The 18,387-nt window shown below is 38.2% G+C and overlaps 1 protein-coding gene across 1 annotated transcript; it reads left to right on the forward strand.

The window, feature by feature from the left end:
• Positions 1-12,126: 12,126 nt before the first annotated feature.
• LOC149176931 (uncharacterized) lies at positions 12,127-15,873 on the forward strand. Its single transcript, XM_089423241.1, has one exon. The coding sequence runs from the start codon at positions 15,220-15,222 to the stop codon at positions 15,607-15,609; it is 390 nt and encodes a 129-aa protein (XP_089279367.1). The 5' UTR covers positions 12,127-15,219; the 3' UTR covers positions 15,610-15,873.
• Positions 15,874-18,387: the final 2,514 nt, after the last annotated feature.

Genomic DNA, 18,387 nt, shown 5'->3' on the forward strand with positions numbered 1-18,387 from the left:
AAATCTTGGATCGACACCCTGCTGTGAGATTCCTAAGCTCACTCCTGATACTCCAAAGCATGATGTCCACCAAGTTGTGGTGGACATCACCATACACTAATGGAACCATGGCCAACTATCCCCCATTAATACAACAACGAGACATTGAACCATATATCCTCGCAACCTTCATTATTTTAACTTGTAACATCAAGAGTATGATGACCTTTATATGGATCACCCCATCATGAATTGGATCAAGTTGATCCCCACATAACTTGGTAGTTATATCCACCAAAGGTCCCTATATACCAAACCTCAAGTTTGTGACAATCCCTTAAATCAGAAGCCCTATAAAGATGTAAATATTTGTCCTAGTGAGGTCTAGGACCTCTCATCTGACCTGGAATACATGAGCATGAAGGTGCCATCTACTCACTATCTTCTTTGATAGTATAGGCATCGCTCGTAGAATTCCACAATAAAAAACATTCAATAGCCCCATATGCACTAGACTATGTTGGATGTGTCCCTGATGTTTTGAACTCTTGGCCTGGATGAAATTTTTCTCATCATCCTAGGATCACTCTCACCACCTGATCACCATAGTCAATATTTGTAAAACAACATGATATCATTAGTTTAGAATCAAAGTAATATAGCCTACTATTAAAACTAAGTCCCACCCCATTGCGAAAGTTTTCTCAAAATCTTACACGTTACACATTTGTTTGCGCTTTTCCTATGTGTCACCCACGTGGGGTTCACTTGGGGAGAAATACCATACCACATACATTCAGATTGGGGGATATATATTGAGGAAAAAATGACATAATATATTGATCATATAATAGGGGGTAAATGGTTTTTAGATGCTGTGTATAGAAAATGGATCTCAAAGTTAATGAAAAAATATAAATGGGTATAAAAATTGTTAATGAAAAAATGGATATCTACAATATCTAGTGAAGGTAGGGTTTTTTAAATTGGGAAGGTGTATTGGGTTTATAGTGGTAGGGGGTTAAGTAAAGTGTTTTTTTTAAAGGTATTTTCCAATATGTATTCAAATTAGGGATATGTTTTAGTATGCCATGAATGCACGCGCTATGTCAGAGCTTCATTGAGTGAAGCCCTTGTGGTGTCACCACATAGAAAATACTTGAAAAGTTGCATGGTTTTTCTTTGATCAATCATGCAACTATTCACTCTATAGTTGTGCACCATTATTCACCTATTTGACTTATAGTTTCATGCTCATCGTGCTCTTGTTTGAATCACAAGTGCACAGTTACCATGCATTTGATTGAATTTTAAGTGTGGCCTAACCACATAGCTTATGTTCACTCACACACACACGACATAGTTTTTCGTGGTTTTTTTCATGTGGTGTTGCATAGGTAATTGTGCCTTTCCTACATGGTTTATTAAAAATAAGGGTTATGGAATTTTTAGGGCTCGAATTCCCCTAATCCTAAAAGCTACTTGGATGAAAAAACATAGTTCAAGTCCAAGGCTTACCTAGAAAAAATGCAATTTGGCCAGTTGTCCAAACTCTCACAATCACTCAAGGGGATCATAAAATCACTAAAATAAAATGGTAAAATTAAATAGTAAAAAAGAAGCCAACTATCTTTTTATATTAATTTGACTTGAATTTTGACTAACCCATTTGAGCAATTCATTGGTCCAAATCTAGAACTGTTTGCACCATTGGATTATTTGCAATGAACTGTTCATCATGATATCTTCCTTTCCATATTTTAATGGATTCCATTCATGAGATATTTCAGCATGTGCCTATACAGGTGCACACATCTTTGTGTACCACTTTCATATCTTCCTTTTCAAGTTTATTATGATTGAGCACTCTCACTTGTGGTACTCTCACGTAATTGTACCAAGATTTTGCACATAGACACTGCATGACCTCTCACGCCATCAATGAGGATTCAATAGTATCATCAGGAATAATGAATCAAAATTGGCATAAATGTTCTTAGTGTCCCTCTTAAGATGCATTGCATTGTTTCCTTTTATCTTCTTGGAACTAAATACTCATATTTACTTTGGTTCACTGCAACTGCTCCTCTACAACGTTATCTGATTGCAAGAAATTGCTCCACATTTACCTACCCAACATGGATCTCCCATTAGAACCCCTTGATTATTTGGAATCCATGCCAACATTTTTTGTAGGCTTGGGAATTTGTATAGTCCTTATTTGTTCCTTCCAACAACATATTCCCTCTCAGTTGTTCCTTTTCTTATCTACCTTAGACTCCCTTCCTATTAGTTTTATCAGGATTCGAATATGAAGTTTCACACAACTTTCTATCCCCATGTGATTATGAGCCCTTCATTTTCCTTTGATTCCTCTACCTTCCCTAGAAGACACCTCCAAGGGCCTATTCCTGCACCTATATATTTTGGTTGTATTACTTGTTCCTTTCTTTTCAAAAACCTTCAAGCCCCTAAAAATAACACCTTCTTCACCTTGTAACACCTTGATAACTTGATACCACTATTCTATACCAGAAAACTCTTGTGTTGCCTTTGTTTGGAGCATCTATGTTAGGTCACCTTAGCAGGTTAGACTATAGCTTGTTGTTAAGACTATTCCATGTTGTTTTACTTTTACTATCCTCAACCTCCCTAGTACCCCTTGTCACTTTTCCATTTGCGTCATCTGTCATATGATCAACTATCAACCATCGTTAATAATGGCCTCCCTTTGTATGACTATTATTATCCTTGGCACACCAGTACCCCCATGACACCCTTTTTCCATTTCATTGTGTCAGTTTCCTTAGTTTAAATTATGGCACCATTCCTCTCTCATCACCCAAATGGTCCTTGTCATTGCTATCAACGTTAGCCATCATTGTATATTTTTCGTTCAAGGGAAGTCACCCTTCTCATTAATATGACCTCATCCAAAATTTCTCAAAGTCAGCATGTCAGTACAAGTCCTTGTTACTCTTGTATTTATGGACATCGCTCATGTGATGTTAAATTTCATCGTCGTCAACCTTCATTATCTGAAATTTATAATATGTCGAAGATCGTTTATGTCTTGGTTAGTCATTCCCTTATCATGGTTCTCCTTGGGGTGGACTAGGAGATACATTAATGCCCCTGGATCAATCTTGATTACCCAATGTTTGACCTCAATGCAATTTATTGACATGGAAATACGTCACACTTGCCATTGGTCTTTTTTTTCTGGCTCCTTGCACCTTCAATGTTCAAGAAGCCTTGGGTCGTCCTAGGAGAGAAATCAATGCTCCTTAATTCGATCAAGTCCACCCATGCTCAACTGTAACTACACTTGTTCACATGGCCATGAGTTGGATTGATCCCATGAATATTTAAAGACCTCAGTACAACCACTACATTCATATCCCCCATCAATGGGCATGCCCCTTGTGGTTACTGATCTTTTTCACCATTAGCATGATTTTTTAGTAATCCCAGTCCTCCACCCCTTGGGATTACTCAAATCAATAATTACAACATCACCCATTTCATCATATTCAAATATTCATCATTGTACATGGCCTTGCATGACCATTATTGTAATTTTTACTTTAAGTTAAAATTTACCATGAGCATGTGACATGCCCACATCATTTGTATCAAGAAATTAAATATCGATATATGTCAATTGTCTGTATTGGTTCACATAGGTGGTAGCTCACTCAAACTCTTGGATTTGAATGAGCTCTCTCACTCTCTATCTCATTGACAACTTTAGAGGTACAAAGTCAATGATAAAAAAAAATTGATGCACTTTGGATGTATGTTTCCATGCACCCCCCTTTACACATAAGGGGGAAACTATTATACAAAAATATCATACACCTTTTGTATAGACATTAGCAGAATAGTAACATGTCAAAAACATATTCAAACATAAGTAAAATATCCCTTGGTGAAATAAATTCCTGAGATATTAAAATAGACATAAATAAATTGGAATTTCACTCACTGCACAACTTTTTGACTAATCGCACGGGGCCACACGTATGCTCTTCAATAAAGTCACATGGCTGCACAGATATCGTAGAAAAAACCATGTGATAGTTGTTTCCAAATTTTTAGCTATCTAGTCGATGTATTTATTGATGCTCAGTCTCACATACCGAGATTCCCTCCTTTTGGTCAAGGAAAAATCGACCCCAGCTCCGCTTTTTCCATTAGAATGATCTATAATGGTTATGGAAGGTTTTCCAGAAAAGCTTATCCACTCAATTCTATAAAAGAATAGCTAGGAAAAGGAATTTAGGGAGACATCCAGACTAAGGTTATGTTGACATTCTTGTGTAGAAGAAAGGAGGAGTGAGAGAGAGAGAAAGAGACAAAGGCATACCCCTTGTGTTATCACCAAAAAATTGATCATCTAGCCTAATTTACTAGATGGATTGAAGTACACCATGTAAAGCCAATTTTACAATAGTAAAATTTCATTCGTTGTGAGAAATTACTTAATAAACCACCTTTGTTAAGTAATTTATAGTTAAACCCATGAAGAATAATTAAATAAATACTTATTTGTTTATTATTCCTTAACTAATTCCTTGAGATGATAAATAAATCATTTATTTATTTATTATTTCTAAATAAAAGTTTAAATACTTTTTCCCTCCTAACCAAATATAATAAAATATTCCAAGCGGTTATTCAAAGAAAGGGATCAATAATATTTTATTATTGCTCATTATTTGAGGATAACTCAATATTTTGTTATAAATAGAAGGGTTTTCCATTCATTATTCACTTTTGATTATTTTCATTGTTGCACACCATACTTTTGTTGGGTTTACACATTGTAGAGGAGGGAGACTCTACACAAGCTGAAGACGTTTGAGGATAGCCAAGAACCCATCCCATAGAGGTGGATTGGTAACATTTATTTGTTCCCTTCACAGGTGTTATAATAAAAATATTCTTCGTATATATAGTTTCCATTGGATGATTGGAGTTATTACTCTTTCTTTTTGCTATTTAACTATGATTGTGGCATAGATCATAATTTTGGCAGGTTTTGCTTCTATCAGTTGTTGCAGATCTACAATGTTTAGAAGCCATTTATATTCTTGAGATTGTTTGTCATCCACAATATTAAGTTGGTTCTTTTCGTACATCTTTGAGAAGAAAACATTACAACAAAATTGGCAACTTTGCTGGGGATTTTTTAGTTGTTGCCAATCACAAAATTGGCGACTCCACTGGGTTTTATACTTCAGATCCATCTTAGGGTTTCTTATTTTTTCAATTCTCTAAATGTTTCCTAGTTTTTTAACCCTACATCTATTAAATTTCTAACTTCTGCAAGCTTTCTGGTCTCTTCCGCAGGTCACAGGAACCAGCCACGACAAAGACGACAATTTTTTCCAAAATTTGCCGACCAAGATCCTTGGAGCAGAAATCACACTTTTTGGCCCAAAAAGTGCGATCCCACTTGAAAAACAGGTCAGTACCTGCGATTTCTGGGTTTTAGGGTTTTTCTCAGATTTGTTTATGGGTTTTGCAGAGAGCTATCCGCTGGGTTGTCTGACCTCTGTATCATCCCACTTAGTCCTTGATCTACTCTGATTTACTTGTTGAAGTCGAATTTATCCCCCCTAGGGCTTCTAGTACACTTCCACCTTTATAGGAGGAGTTTAGCTGAGTAAGTAGTCTAAGTTTCTGCAGCACTTTCAGCCACATTTTCCAGATCTGTACCCTTTTGTTTCAGATCTATAAAGATAGGTTGTCACCATCCATAGTTTCATATTAAAACTTGTTTGGTCATTGGCCTTAGGGTCCCATTGGTTGCCCTAGGTATTACACCCATCTCCCTATATTTTTATAGCAATCTTCCTCTTTGGTTTTTTGTTGTTGCTGCACCACTTTCTAGTAGCCTAGTGTCACTTGATCCCAGTCACACTGAAATTTTGATCTCTTGACTATTTTAGTGTATTTTCCATCAATTTAGCCAACAACCAGCACAATGTTTGCAAAACCAGTTTGGGTGGGTTTAGTTAATTGTTTTGTTGTTCATTTTCTATTGTTAATTTTAGTTTATTTTTTCAGCAAGCATTTTTCTTTTTTACAAACATGATCTGGGCTTAATCAATAAATACACTTGCACACAAAAGCACACCTTAAGCGAAGGGCACTTGGTTTACACTGCTAAGACAAGACTTAACATAATAAATCTATCTCCCCTCATCGAGACAAAGGAATATTGTTGATCTCCCTTCACCATTTCCATGTCATGTGTGTCTTACCACCATTGCACCACCAAGGCGTTTGTCGTGGAGACTATTAGGCCTTCACCCCTAGTTTCCTCTTGGGCATATTACCCCTCCCTGTCGGGTTCGAGTTCATAGCCCTCCAAGTCCCCATACCAAATCTTGTATTGGTTCTTCTGATTCCTCATCTGATTTTGAGCCTCCTTCACCACATATCATCACCATGTCTGGACCCACAGTTGGTGCAGGAACCCAACCTGGTGTTGGATCCAGTTCTATCCCAGTGGTCACATCAAGCAGAACAGTCTCAGGAAATGTTTTGACAGCCCCCATGCTCCCCTTTATGGCTGGGTTAAGTCTACTGGATTTTAACCAGTTGATAAATGACCCCATACACCACGATTCTGGTTGGCCTTCTATGCCGACTAATCTTCCCTCAGACATCCCAAAGTTTGAGGGTAATGCTGGAGAGCATCCCACCAACCATGTCCACTCCTTCCACATGTGGTGTTTGTCCAACTCCATTACCAATGACTCCATTCGTCTTCAACTATTCCAACGCACGCTCACTGGAGATGCTACAAAATGGTATGTAGACTAGCCTGTCACATCTCATTCCATTTTCGTGACACTTGCTAAAGCGTTCCTCTCATATTTCCAGTTACCTCTCTATTACGACACTAGTACGGAGCTATTGACCTCATTCCGTCAGTCCTCCGCCACTCACCTATCTGACCATGTTCAAGAGTGGCGTCGAAGGAGGAGCACATACCGTGCTCCACCCTTCGAAGATTGTGTCTACCTAGATTGGTTTCTTAGGAGCCTTTTATCACCCATTGGGAAAGATGTCATGTCCCATTTTCCTTAGACCGAGGAAGAAGCTCTCCAAACTACTCTAATATATGACCTGATTTATGCGTAGTCCGGTTATGTCTATAACGTCATTCCAGACCTCCCTCATCCTGGAAGTGCCAATGCACTGGGGGCATCTCATGCTACCAAAGATATTGTTGGAACCCTTTCACACCCTTTGCCATATACTCAACAAAGTTATGGCTATCCATAGGGGGGAACGCGTTCCTCCAACACTTATGCCCCTCTTACTAGCAACATGTTTTCATGGCCCAAGCCTGTCTACCAAACTATTGCTCCTCCTTATGCACATCCGAGCATTCCAGCCCCTCAAGCATTAGCGCCGCAGCCTCCCATGCATCCTCAGCCCCAACAGCCACTGCCCCTTTAGGGTCAAGTGTTTTCATAGCAGAGTGCCACCAATCCCAAAAATTCTAAGAAAAAGAATAAGGGGAAGGGTAAAAAGGGTAACTAGGGTAATCAACCTAGTGAACCCCATGGGAACCAGCCTAACACCGACAATCAACAATAGAGCACCTAGCCCAAGCAAAATAAGGATATTTGTATGAAAAAGACTTGTGCATGTTGTGGTGTACATGGCCATTATACACATGAGTGTCCTCTCTTACCTCAGATGTGCCAAATGTGGGAAGCTCAAGCAGCTTCTAGAGGTCAACAATCGCCTCAGAATCCTGTGCCATCTCAACCGAAAGTGCTTACAAATCCTTTCCCTCAGCAAGGATTTGTTGCTGCTCAACCTTAGCCAGGTCAAGCAGCCATCCCTGCCAACCTTCTGGTCCTGGTGACTACCAGATCCTTATGATGAATTTTGATGAGGTTAATCCCTCTAAAATCAACCTACAAACTCGGTCGCATCAATATGACAAGCCATAAACTTTGTCCGCCACTGAGTCCAAAACCAAAGCATTTGATAAGCCTCTTACGACACCAAATGGTCCGTTACAGATTCCCCAACCTAAAATTGAGGCCATTCCCAAGATCCCAAAAGGACCATTACGCTGTAATGTTGTTTCTAATCGAGCTGCACATACATACAGTGTAGTAGACGATTTGGCGCAATCACCTGCTGCCATGTTGACACTGGAAGTTCTCCAATCATGCCCATCTCAAAAGAAAGATCTACTAACTACCTTGGGTGTAGTATATCCTTCTGATTGTCTTCCCAGTTGATACATCAGAACATCCCCCATTGCCTTCATCTGTTGCTTTCTAGATACTAGTTAGAGTCCGTAATGCCATAATCTCCTGATGCATTATTGACAAAGGTGCATCCACCTATGTCATGTCCGCTGCTATTTGGAAAAAACATAAGTCACCTTAGTTGTCCCCGTCCACCATGACTTTGCATGCTTGGGATGGACACTCCTCCTAGCCCCTTGGCATGTATCACAACTATCCAGTGACCCTTACGGGCAAGACTGTCCATGTCGACATTGAAGTCATTGATGCCCTTTTAGATTACAACATTCTCTTAGGTCGTAGTTACACATATGCCATGTCATTCATCGCGTTTGTGGTGTTCTGCAAGATTTTCTTCCCCATGAAGGGAAGATCGTTACCATCAATCAGTTGACTTACTATGAACCGGCATCCGTGACCTCCCCTGAGTCCATTATCTCATCAATGTCCGATAAGTAGTCTTCACCTCCCCTCACCGGTGTTTCACTCAGAGTCTATAAAGACTCCTCATTTTTGGGTGCTTTCCCTGGTCCTCCCCCTCCCATATTAGAGCCTAAATCTATGATTGTTTTCATGTTACAAGCATCACAGGTTGCACTTAAGCAGTCTGGCACATCCAATCAACAACCAGCTCCTCAGCACCCTACTATTGCAATCCCAACCGAGCCCTCTGGATCCACTCCCCCATGACCTCCTCAGTTTGTGGGTGCCTCTCCTATGTTTCCACCAGGAAGTGTTCCTCGGGGTCTCAACCATCCAGGAGCTATTCCGCTAGGACATTACCCTGCAGGCTAGATACCTTTCTTATTCCCCCCTATGGGAGTGTTTTTTGTCCTTGTCATGGCTTCACTGGTCCTTCCTCACATGACTCTAGTGATCCCAGTATGGTACATCGACTCCTGTACAAGCATTCCACCTGGTCAGCTAAGACCTTATCATGCTTTGACCCCATTTCAACCGGTCCCTACGGCCTCTGCCATTGGTTCAGTTCCATCACAATCTCAATAGGAACCCACTCCTGTTGTGAAAGAATCCAGATAGGGGGGGAAAGCTAAGAGGAAATAACCTAAGGACAAGGCTCCCTAAGCTACTCTAGCCCCTAAGGCCCCAAAGTCGTCACCTTTGCGCACTTTGTGTAAAGGTCTTCGGCACACCACCAATAATTGTCCCGAGCTTCCTCAACTTAAACCTTTGGTTCATGAAATGTTCCCTGAGTCAAATATCCCTGAAGTCTATTTTAACTTACTGGGACCACCTAAGAAACTCAAAACGTGGCACACAAATCACCCTTGTGCCCTTTGTGATCATCATGGTCATGATTCCCATTGTTTCGCTCATCTCGATGAATTTTGTGATTGCCTTGAAGCACTTCGTGAATACAAGTCCACTCGTAGTGGAATCCCTACTCCTCTACCCGTGGATTCTAGTACCCCTAGTCAACTAGAATAGGGGGACTCTGGTCCAACCATCATGATCCCTCCCCCTAATGTCGAGATGACGGACACCACAGGCCATATCCTTTACCTGTCATCATCCTTGAGTTCCTCACAGGCAAACCTTTCTGAGGTTTCTGCGCGAGCTTCTATTGAACCTCTTTCGACTGAATCCTAGGTCTCAATATCTGTAGATCCTCCATCTACCAACTTGTCCTCTACCATTCAAGATGATGCATATGTGAAACTTCTTTCTCATGTTGATGCACCGGGTAATATCGCTGCATCATGTATTCAGTCTTCCTCTCGTCCGCCAATCTTCCAATGTAATGAACACACCATGGAAGCTATGTCTACCCTTGTTTACCCTTGCACCTAGGCAAGGGGGCATATTTTTGGAGGATTCTTAAGGAAATTTCCTTCCTAATCCTCGTAGTGCACTCTACCTTAAGAAATTTCACTCATAACATATCCCTTTGATTTTCGTGTCTTTATTTCTGCCATAATTTAGGTAGATTGCATCATCTCATCCATTGTCTTTTTCACCTTTTAGATGGATCCATCATCCACACCGTATACCAGTCAAGCCGACAGTGCAAGTCGCTTCTCCCAAAATCTAGTCTCAGGAGCTTGGGCCATTTTTACCCCCTTTCATACGTTAGTCCTTTCGAATGACATGTGCATTGGATTCGCCACCAATAACCAGGCTGAATATGATGCAATGATAGGTTTGTTAGTCGATGCCCTTGCTCATCGCATCCTTCATCTTCATGTTTGTTTAGATTCCTTGCTACTTGTCATGCAATTGAATGGTGTGTATCATGTGCATAACCAAGTCTTTTTTTAAAAATATCTACGAGTTAAGTTGTTGGTACATGAATTTGAAACCATTACATTCAGTCATGTTCCTAGAACCCAAAATACCTTTGTAGATACCATTGCAAACAACATTCTATATTGGAATTTATCACATGTATACCACAGAAGACAACCATAAACAAAAAAAATGGCGAACCATCATCATCGTATAAAAATGCATAATCATATTATGAATCAAATAACACAAATCCACTGTAAAATTGCATCCAGAGGAGAGAAATAATTACCTCCAAATCCCATGCATCCACTGTAGAATTTGTTGTCATTCGGTGTTTTTGAGGTTGAGGTACTAAACACGTAGGATAACATCAAAACCACTTTGGAAGCTAGGATCTAGGCCTGCCAGCTTCAGAGAGGGATCTCTCTGTAAAGTTTAGCTATGTTTTATGTGAATTTTAGGCTAGTTATGATTGTAGTGATTGTTTTGTTTGAAAGGTTTGGTTGATTTAAGTGTTATAATTCCATTGGGCCATGGAGTCTATAAATTAAATTGGATTTTGCATCAATTTTTAGAGGAGTTATCACAGGGCAAGCTAGGTTGCACTATTTGGATCTTTTCAGAAATTAAATGAATTGTGAAATAGCAGAAGTGTAAGGTTCAGTAGAAATTAAGGAGAAATTAAGATTTCCTTAACTTGAATTCAGTGAAAAACATGAAAATTACCAACAACCAAAATAGGGTGTTCTAAGTAACAAATCCTATTTATCACAGTTTCTGTTAGGTAATTCAGATATTTAGAATAACAGAGAAAGAAAAACAATGCTTAAACAAATAAACAAAAGGAACACATCACCATTTGGTACACCACATGAATCCTATGAAAGGTCATTATATTATTGATGCTCCAGTACTTTGAAAAATTACAATATGCATAGGAAATTACATTCATAAATCAACCCTTAATACTTCAAACAGTGAAGTATTTATACTGATTATCACAAAATCATTTACAAACTCACTGTCAAACTGACAGTATATTATTAGCCTAATTACAAACAATACGATTCATTCCTAGCAGAAAAATAGGCCACGTAGACATCTAGAAAGGAAGGTGGCTCTCTTTTGATGGATTCGGTTGCTTTGTCAACTTGAAATTGTGTTGCATTGATGATTTGACTGTCGTGCTGGCCGATGTATTACTACTCCCGAATTACCTTTTTAATCTAGTAAATCGATCAGTTCTTCACATCTCTTTTCATCTGGTATGATAAATTTTATTACCCTCTGGTAAATTTCATCTACCTCTGTGTATTTGGAAAAAATTGACTTCATTATAAAAACGTGTTTTACCTAATTCTATATGTAGAAATAATTTGACAAGGTTTGTAAAAATTCCCTGGTTGTCATACTACCCTTTATCCCACTGAATTTGATACTACTTGTTGGGACTCAGAAATGTCATATTTTCATCCACCTTTTTCTTCACTATTCCTTACATTTCATCATCCCATTAACCTGTTATTATATCACTTTCATACATACATTTGGGTTTCACCTTCCTATTTTCCATTTTATTCATTTTTGTATTATAATTGAATTCATGATTAATTATTAGAAAATGTACATATTTATATATATATATATATCTCAAGAATATGTGAGTTTTGTGATGTAGGAAATATGTGAAGAATTAATATCTCCTCCACCATATCAAGGAGATAATTATGCAAGCCTTTTTCTATGGAGAAAATCATGGAGGCATATCTTATCCTAAGGAGAAAATCATGGAAGCATATCTTATCCTAAGGAGAAAATCATGAAGACATATCTTATCCAAGATATGAGAGAGATTTGTGGGATCATGTTTGAGAGATTTGTGCGATGATATCTTGTAATAATGGGAAACTAGTTGAGAGTGCTTGAGAGAATATTTGATATGTAATTATGGAAAGGTTATCTTCCTCATGTATATAAGAGAGTGCTCTCTCTTCATTGGGATGAATAATGAATAATAGAGAATGGAGATTAACTTTGAGTTTGATTTGTAATTTAGTTATTGTAATATAGTTTGACATAGTTTTATTGTCATGAGCTCATATCTGTTGTTTGCCATTCACTTCTTCACATGTTTTATTTATTTTCCTTTATGCAATTTCATGCTTTCATAGTTAATGTTTCAATGCCTTCTTAGATTAATTTGATTTCAGTAATTTAGATTAGATTAGTTCCACTTCAGTCCTGCATATATTTTGCATGTGTCTCGTAAGTCTACGGACCTCGGATTGATAAATTAAATAGTTGGGTAAATACTACAACGGGATTAAAGGAACATAGTTTCACCCAACATTTTGGCGCCGTTGCCGGGGAGGCACGATGGATTGAAGTTTAGTTTGATTTTTCTGCAAGTGTGTTTAGACATGTTCCTAACTCCGAGGTGTTAAATGCGGTAAGACGTGGGGAACAGCCTACGCATCGCATTCGAGATACCGTAATGGGCTCGACCTCTTATGGATCAGGGCATGTAGGGTGTGTTTACATTTATGCAAGTGTGAATTTTGATTTCTGCAGGTGTGTTTGATTTTCGCAACTGTGAAGAATGTGTGATGAATTCATGGCTCATGGTTATAATTGAAGCATTCAATTACTCAATTAATGAGCAGGTCCTTGTAAGAGGGTTTAATTGAGTATTGAATTCAAGATTATTTCTGTGGTCCTTTTGTTTTTAGTGTGCTGATTTTTATTTGTTTTTTTTTTCCTTTCAACATGGTTTTATAATGAGTGTCAGCTTGGAACTACTCACTCAGATCCTTGCAGAAGTTGGAATCTCCTCTTCCCTGGAAAAGGAGATTTGGACAAAAATTGAAAGTTCAACTACTCCCCAAGAAATAAATGAAGATTCAACATCTGAAGAATCCTGTGTATCTGATGGCGAACAACCATTCGAACAGGAGATCGAGGAAGAAGAGCAGCAGATCGGAGAAGAAGAACAGGAATTACAACATAATCTGAGTGAAAGTAACTGTGCTTATCAAAGCTTCATCGAACAATGGTTCCAGGTAAGTACTAGATTAGATTCATCTTTTAATTTTTTAGTTAATTTGCAGTTACAACAACTAGACTCATCCACTCTCGAATATTGTCATTTTTCATTTGACAAATTGTTATTGAATCTATTGTTGCTACTGCTACGTGAATGGCTTCATTGGAAGTTTAACTACACATAACTAATTTGTAAATTCTAATTAGTATAGAGTAGGTAGGCTTTCAGTTTTAGTTTTTGCTTTCATTTTTAGTTCTGCTTTTACCTAGAATAAGTATGCTCTCCTCCTGCGTCTTTGTACGATCTCGAGGATCAGAAAATAGGTTTCAGTTTTGCTTAGAATAAGTATGCTCTCCTCCTGCGTCTTTGTACGATCTCGAGGATCAGAAAATAGGTTTCAATTTTTCTTAGAATAAGTATGCTCTCCTCCTGCGTCTTTGTACGATCTTGAGGATCAGAAAATAGGGATAATTTAGGCGACCAATTTCAGGAATAAATAAATGTTTTGCAATATGCTTCATCAAAAATATCTTTCAATATGCAAATTTTTGTGTCCATTTGTTAAAAAGAAAATTTAAAACTAACCATTTTTTTGTTTTTAAAGATAGAATTAATTTCATTTTCTACACTATTAATAGTAAAAATAAAAATAAAAAAATTAATAAAAAAATGAAAAATAAAATTTTTTTGTTAATGCATCCCCACTCTTCCTTTGCAGGATTCTCCAATAAACCCACTATTCACTCTAAGCTGTAGCCAAATGATCTGCTCTCCATTGCCAGACACTAACAGAAATTCCGCACCTGTCCCGTCATTCGATGGCAAAGCCAAGTCCAACAGAGCGTTCCGAGCGGCCCCTCTGATCACATTTTCTCACTTCTGGATGTCTGAAGCAAAATACACCCGCCCCAATCCCAATGTCCGCTGTCCATGGCGTCATGGCAGTCACAAATGTGAACGCTGCCAATTCTGTCAAAAACGCTATCATTAAGGAAATTGGCACTGCTCAAATGGATGTTTAGAGCTAGTCGAAATTCAAATTTTTTGATGTCAATGATCCGCATTTGCTTGAAACAGTCATATTTCCAGCACTTGTATCTGCCTCTGCATATCCTTGCCCTGATAGCAATTCATTGGACTCCATCTCATGTTCCTCTGTTTTAGTCTTCCACGTCACAGGTTTTGAAACGCACCCTTTAAAAATGTCAATTTTAAAAAGTAGTCTGTGTTCAAACCAGGGAAAATCTAGACAAACTAAGACATGGGTTTTTTTCATAATAGAACGAATTATATAACTCAGAAATCGTTTGGTTAAATTCCTCACGGTTTAAGAGGAAATCGTGGTTCTTCAGAGCCCTATTTTGCTAACTGCGTGAATAAAAACGGTTTTTCAATAAAATGATTCATGTGATGATTGAATTTTCATTGTGCTTTTCCACATTACATATTTCTGCTATCAGCAATCTTGGATCCTAAAACCCATTCAGGTTTCCACTTCAGCGTGATAAAGCCATATTCTCAAAATCTCATCTTCAATCCAAAAATTTGGTGGCACCCAACTTCTGCATGCTCTACCCATATGGCAAGGCACAACCTAATACCTTTCTCGTGTCACGGCCATCCCCTTACTCCGACCTGCAATGACCTGCAAACCATTCAATGGCCTCTGCAACAGCCATTTCCCGAGCGCTGCCCATGGTTGCAGCGTTCTCAGTCTCACAAAGTGATGCCCTCAAGCCCAAACAAGCACATGGCTCCTCTTTGTTCACAACACCCAATAAGCTCTACTCCCCCAGATTAGCTTCAAGCAGAAACAGAGTTGTAATGCATGCATCGCAGAGCAAGAAGGAGCAGTCTCTCGCAAGCTTGACATCTCTGGTTCTTGCATCGGCAATGGTGATTCCAGAAATAGCAGAGGCTGCTGGGTCTGACGTGTCTCTCTCTCTCAAAAACTTCTTGCTAAGTATAGCGGCTGGTGGCGTGGTTGCAACTGTGATTGCAGGAGCTGTTATTGGAGTATCCAACTTCGATCCTGTCAAGAGAAATTAGGTGGAACACCTCTTGCAATGGTTTTTCTCAATTCTATATATAAATTTAGTTAATGGGTCCTTGAAATGTTAACGCAGAGTTAGCAATGTTCTTTATCAGTGTAATTATTCAGCATCTTCATCTTTGTCCAGAGAAAAACGGTGTTGTACTTGTTTTCTCTCGTTTGAGCTACATTTCTTAAATGCATGTTCATGGGCTTGTTCCGGAAGATACAGTATTGGTTCCTCTCTTATCAAGCCTATTATTGATTTTTCAGTTTTGCTTCTTCGAAAAAAATTGATTTTTTCTAATTTTGTTATTAAAAAAAAAAAAAAAAAAAAAAATATTTGACTTTCATTTGTTTTTTTTAATAAAAAAAAAAAAAAACTAAAAAAATTAAAAAATAAAATAAAATAAAATAATAATTGCCCTCATTCATTCATACACTCACTACTTGTTCCCTAACAAATACAATGCTTTTTCAAATGTTTTCAATGAATTTTTTCTGCAAGCCACTAAAAACATTTTGAAAAAGTATTGCACCATCAATAAGTACATTGCATGGGGACATGCAATATTTTTAGTTGGGGGGAAATCAAAGTATGTTGGATTTTTTTGTGAATTTGTGGGCAAAAGTAGGATGCACATACTAACAAGTGAAATGAGATTGGTGTTATGTGTAGGTCAACGAGAAGCTTATGCAGAAAGCTCAACATTCCAATGCAACACCCTTTTCATCCACAATTAGTGTAACTTCGAAAAATAATTAAAAAAAAATGGACATTTTGTAAATTCTTGAAAATGCGCTAATTTGTTTTTGAGTCACTTCATACAGGAATGATCGATGGAGATGGCACACGAAGATGACAATTTTTATGCAGGAATGGTGCTAAGTTTTTCAGAGTATGCAAAGTGATTTTTCGAAATCACAATGAAACATGCATCATTGGACGCTTGAAGGAACAAATTCTTCACTGCACATATCATGACATTTTCCACTACACACCTTTTGCGTCATGATTACTTCCCTTTTTCCTTCCACATACCTAGACCATCCTTGTGTTGCAGCCCATCTTCCATTTCCTTATCTTTCACGACTTCATGCACGCCTATTTTTCTGAATCGTATACATCCCTTTATCCTTTTCAGTTTAGTTTTTCCTTCTAGTTTGCCTTCTGAATAAAACTCATTCCCTTTCCATGATCACATTACCTTGATTTCCTAGCCATGCTAATCCACACTGCTTGTCCGTGAGTTCTTTCTATTTATAGTCCTACCAAATCTTTTTGTACAAACTCGCGTTGACTGATGTGGGATTCCTTAAGGCCCACCTTTCAACAAGTCTTGCCCCATCGACATCAACACCTTATCTGGGAAATAGACTAGAGTTCATTTTGAGTACCTAGAGGCTTGCATGCCTTAATGGCAAGTTCTCTCGCTGGCGATCATGGGAATACATCAATGTCCCTTGATCTTCAGATCTTGCAAGTGGCTCGACCTCGACACATCCATTCGCACTTCGCAAGATGTACTCCGGTACCTTGGCACTCATTGACATCAATGGTGAGTTGCCTCGCATTGGTTAACGGCATACATCAATGGCCGGTAATCCAATGATTTCTATTCATGCTCGACATCGACACATTCATTCGCATGTTTAGAATTGTACCATCGGGTTTGTAGCGGGTGAAGACTATACACTTTTTCATGACTCCCTCAGCAGTTACAGCAGTATGCATTCTGATCTATGAGAGTACCACAGTACCACTTTCAGCTTTTATCTTTTCCATGATTCAGCATCAGCAGTTCAGATTCCTTCATTCTCCAGGATCCAGTTACATCAGTCACATTTTCCTGATCCAGCAGTAGCAGCAGCTACATTCCTATTGCATACTTCATCATTCTTGGGTAAGTAGAGGTATGTTGTTTTATAATCTTTAATCATGCAATTCCTTATATGCTAACTTGAATATTTTGGAAAATTCCCTCACCATGCTACATTTCCTTTCACACGCCATGTTAAGTTGCATGCAGACATGCAACCAATTCAGTTGAGGGGGGGGGGAGAACTACATTCACTACATATTCACTTCCATGATTCCATTTCTTCACCACTATCACTCCATTTACCATTCACCAACATTTATTTTCCAATGATACTTTGTTGCACTTTGTTTCATACGCAATATTGGCATGCTTCATTAATATTACAAAAGGGCTTTCTTATGCACATTATGATTTCCAGTGAGTGTTTACATTATTGAAGAAAAGAGAACAGAAAATGAAATAAATGTTGTTAACACAAGAACCAACATTCTTTGTATTCATGGTTGTCACACAAGAACCAACCATATTCATGGTTGTCACACAAGAACCAACCATAAGAAAATGTAAATTGTTACTAATGTCTCTCACATATCCTGGAAACATTTAAGACATCATCGTGTAAAGCCAAAGTTCAATATGCCAAATGTTCTTAAAAGATACCCATGCATGGTTGCATGAGGACATGCAACAAGTTCAGTTGGGGAGGATGTTGGGACTCAGAAATGTCATATTTTCATCCACCTTTTTCTTCACTATTCCTTACATTTCATCATCCCATTAACCTGTTATCATATCACTTTCATACATACATTTGGGTTTCACCTTCCTATTTTCCATTTTATTCATTTTTGTATTATAATTGAATTCATGATTAATTATTAGAAAATGTACATATTTATATATATATATATCTCAAGAATATGTGAGTTTTGTGATGTAGGAAATATGTGAAGAATTAATATCTCCTCCACC

This window comes from Pinus tabuliformis, chromosome 4_1 (genome assembly GCF_031772625.1).
Source record: "Pinus tabuliformis cultivar Carrire ecotype Pingquan chromosome 4_1, CPIR1, whole genome shotgun sequence".
NCBI classification, from domain to species: domain Eukaryota; kingdom Viridiplantae; phylum Streptophyta; class Pinopsida; order Pinales; family Pinaceae; genus Pinus; species Pinus tabuliformis.

Bases quoted from the DNA above. Each gene is read 5' to 3' on its own strand.
- LOC149176931 (XM_089423241.1), top strand. From the start codon at position 15,220: ATGGCCTCTGCAACAGCCATTTCCCGAGCGCTGCCCATGGTTGCAGCG.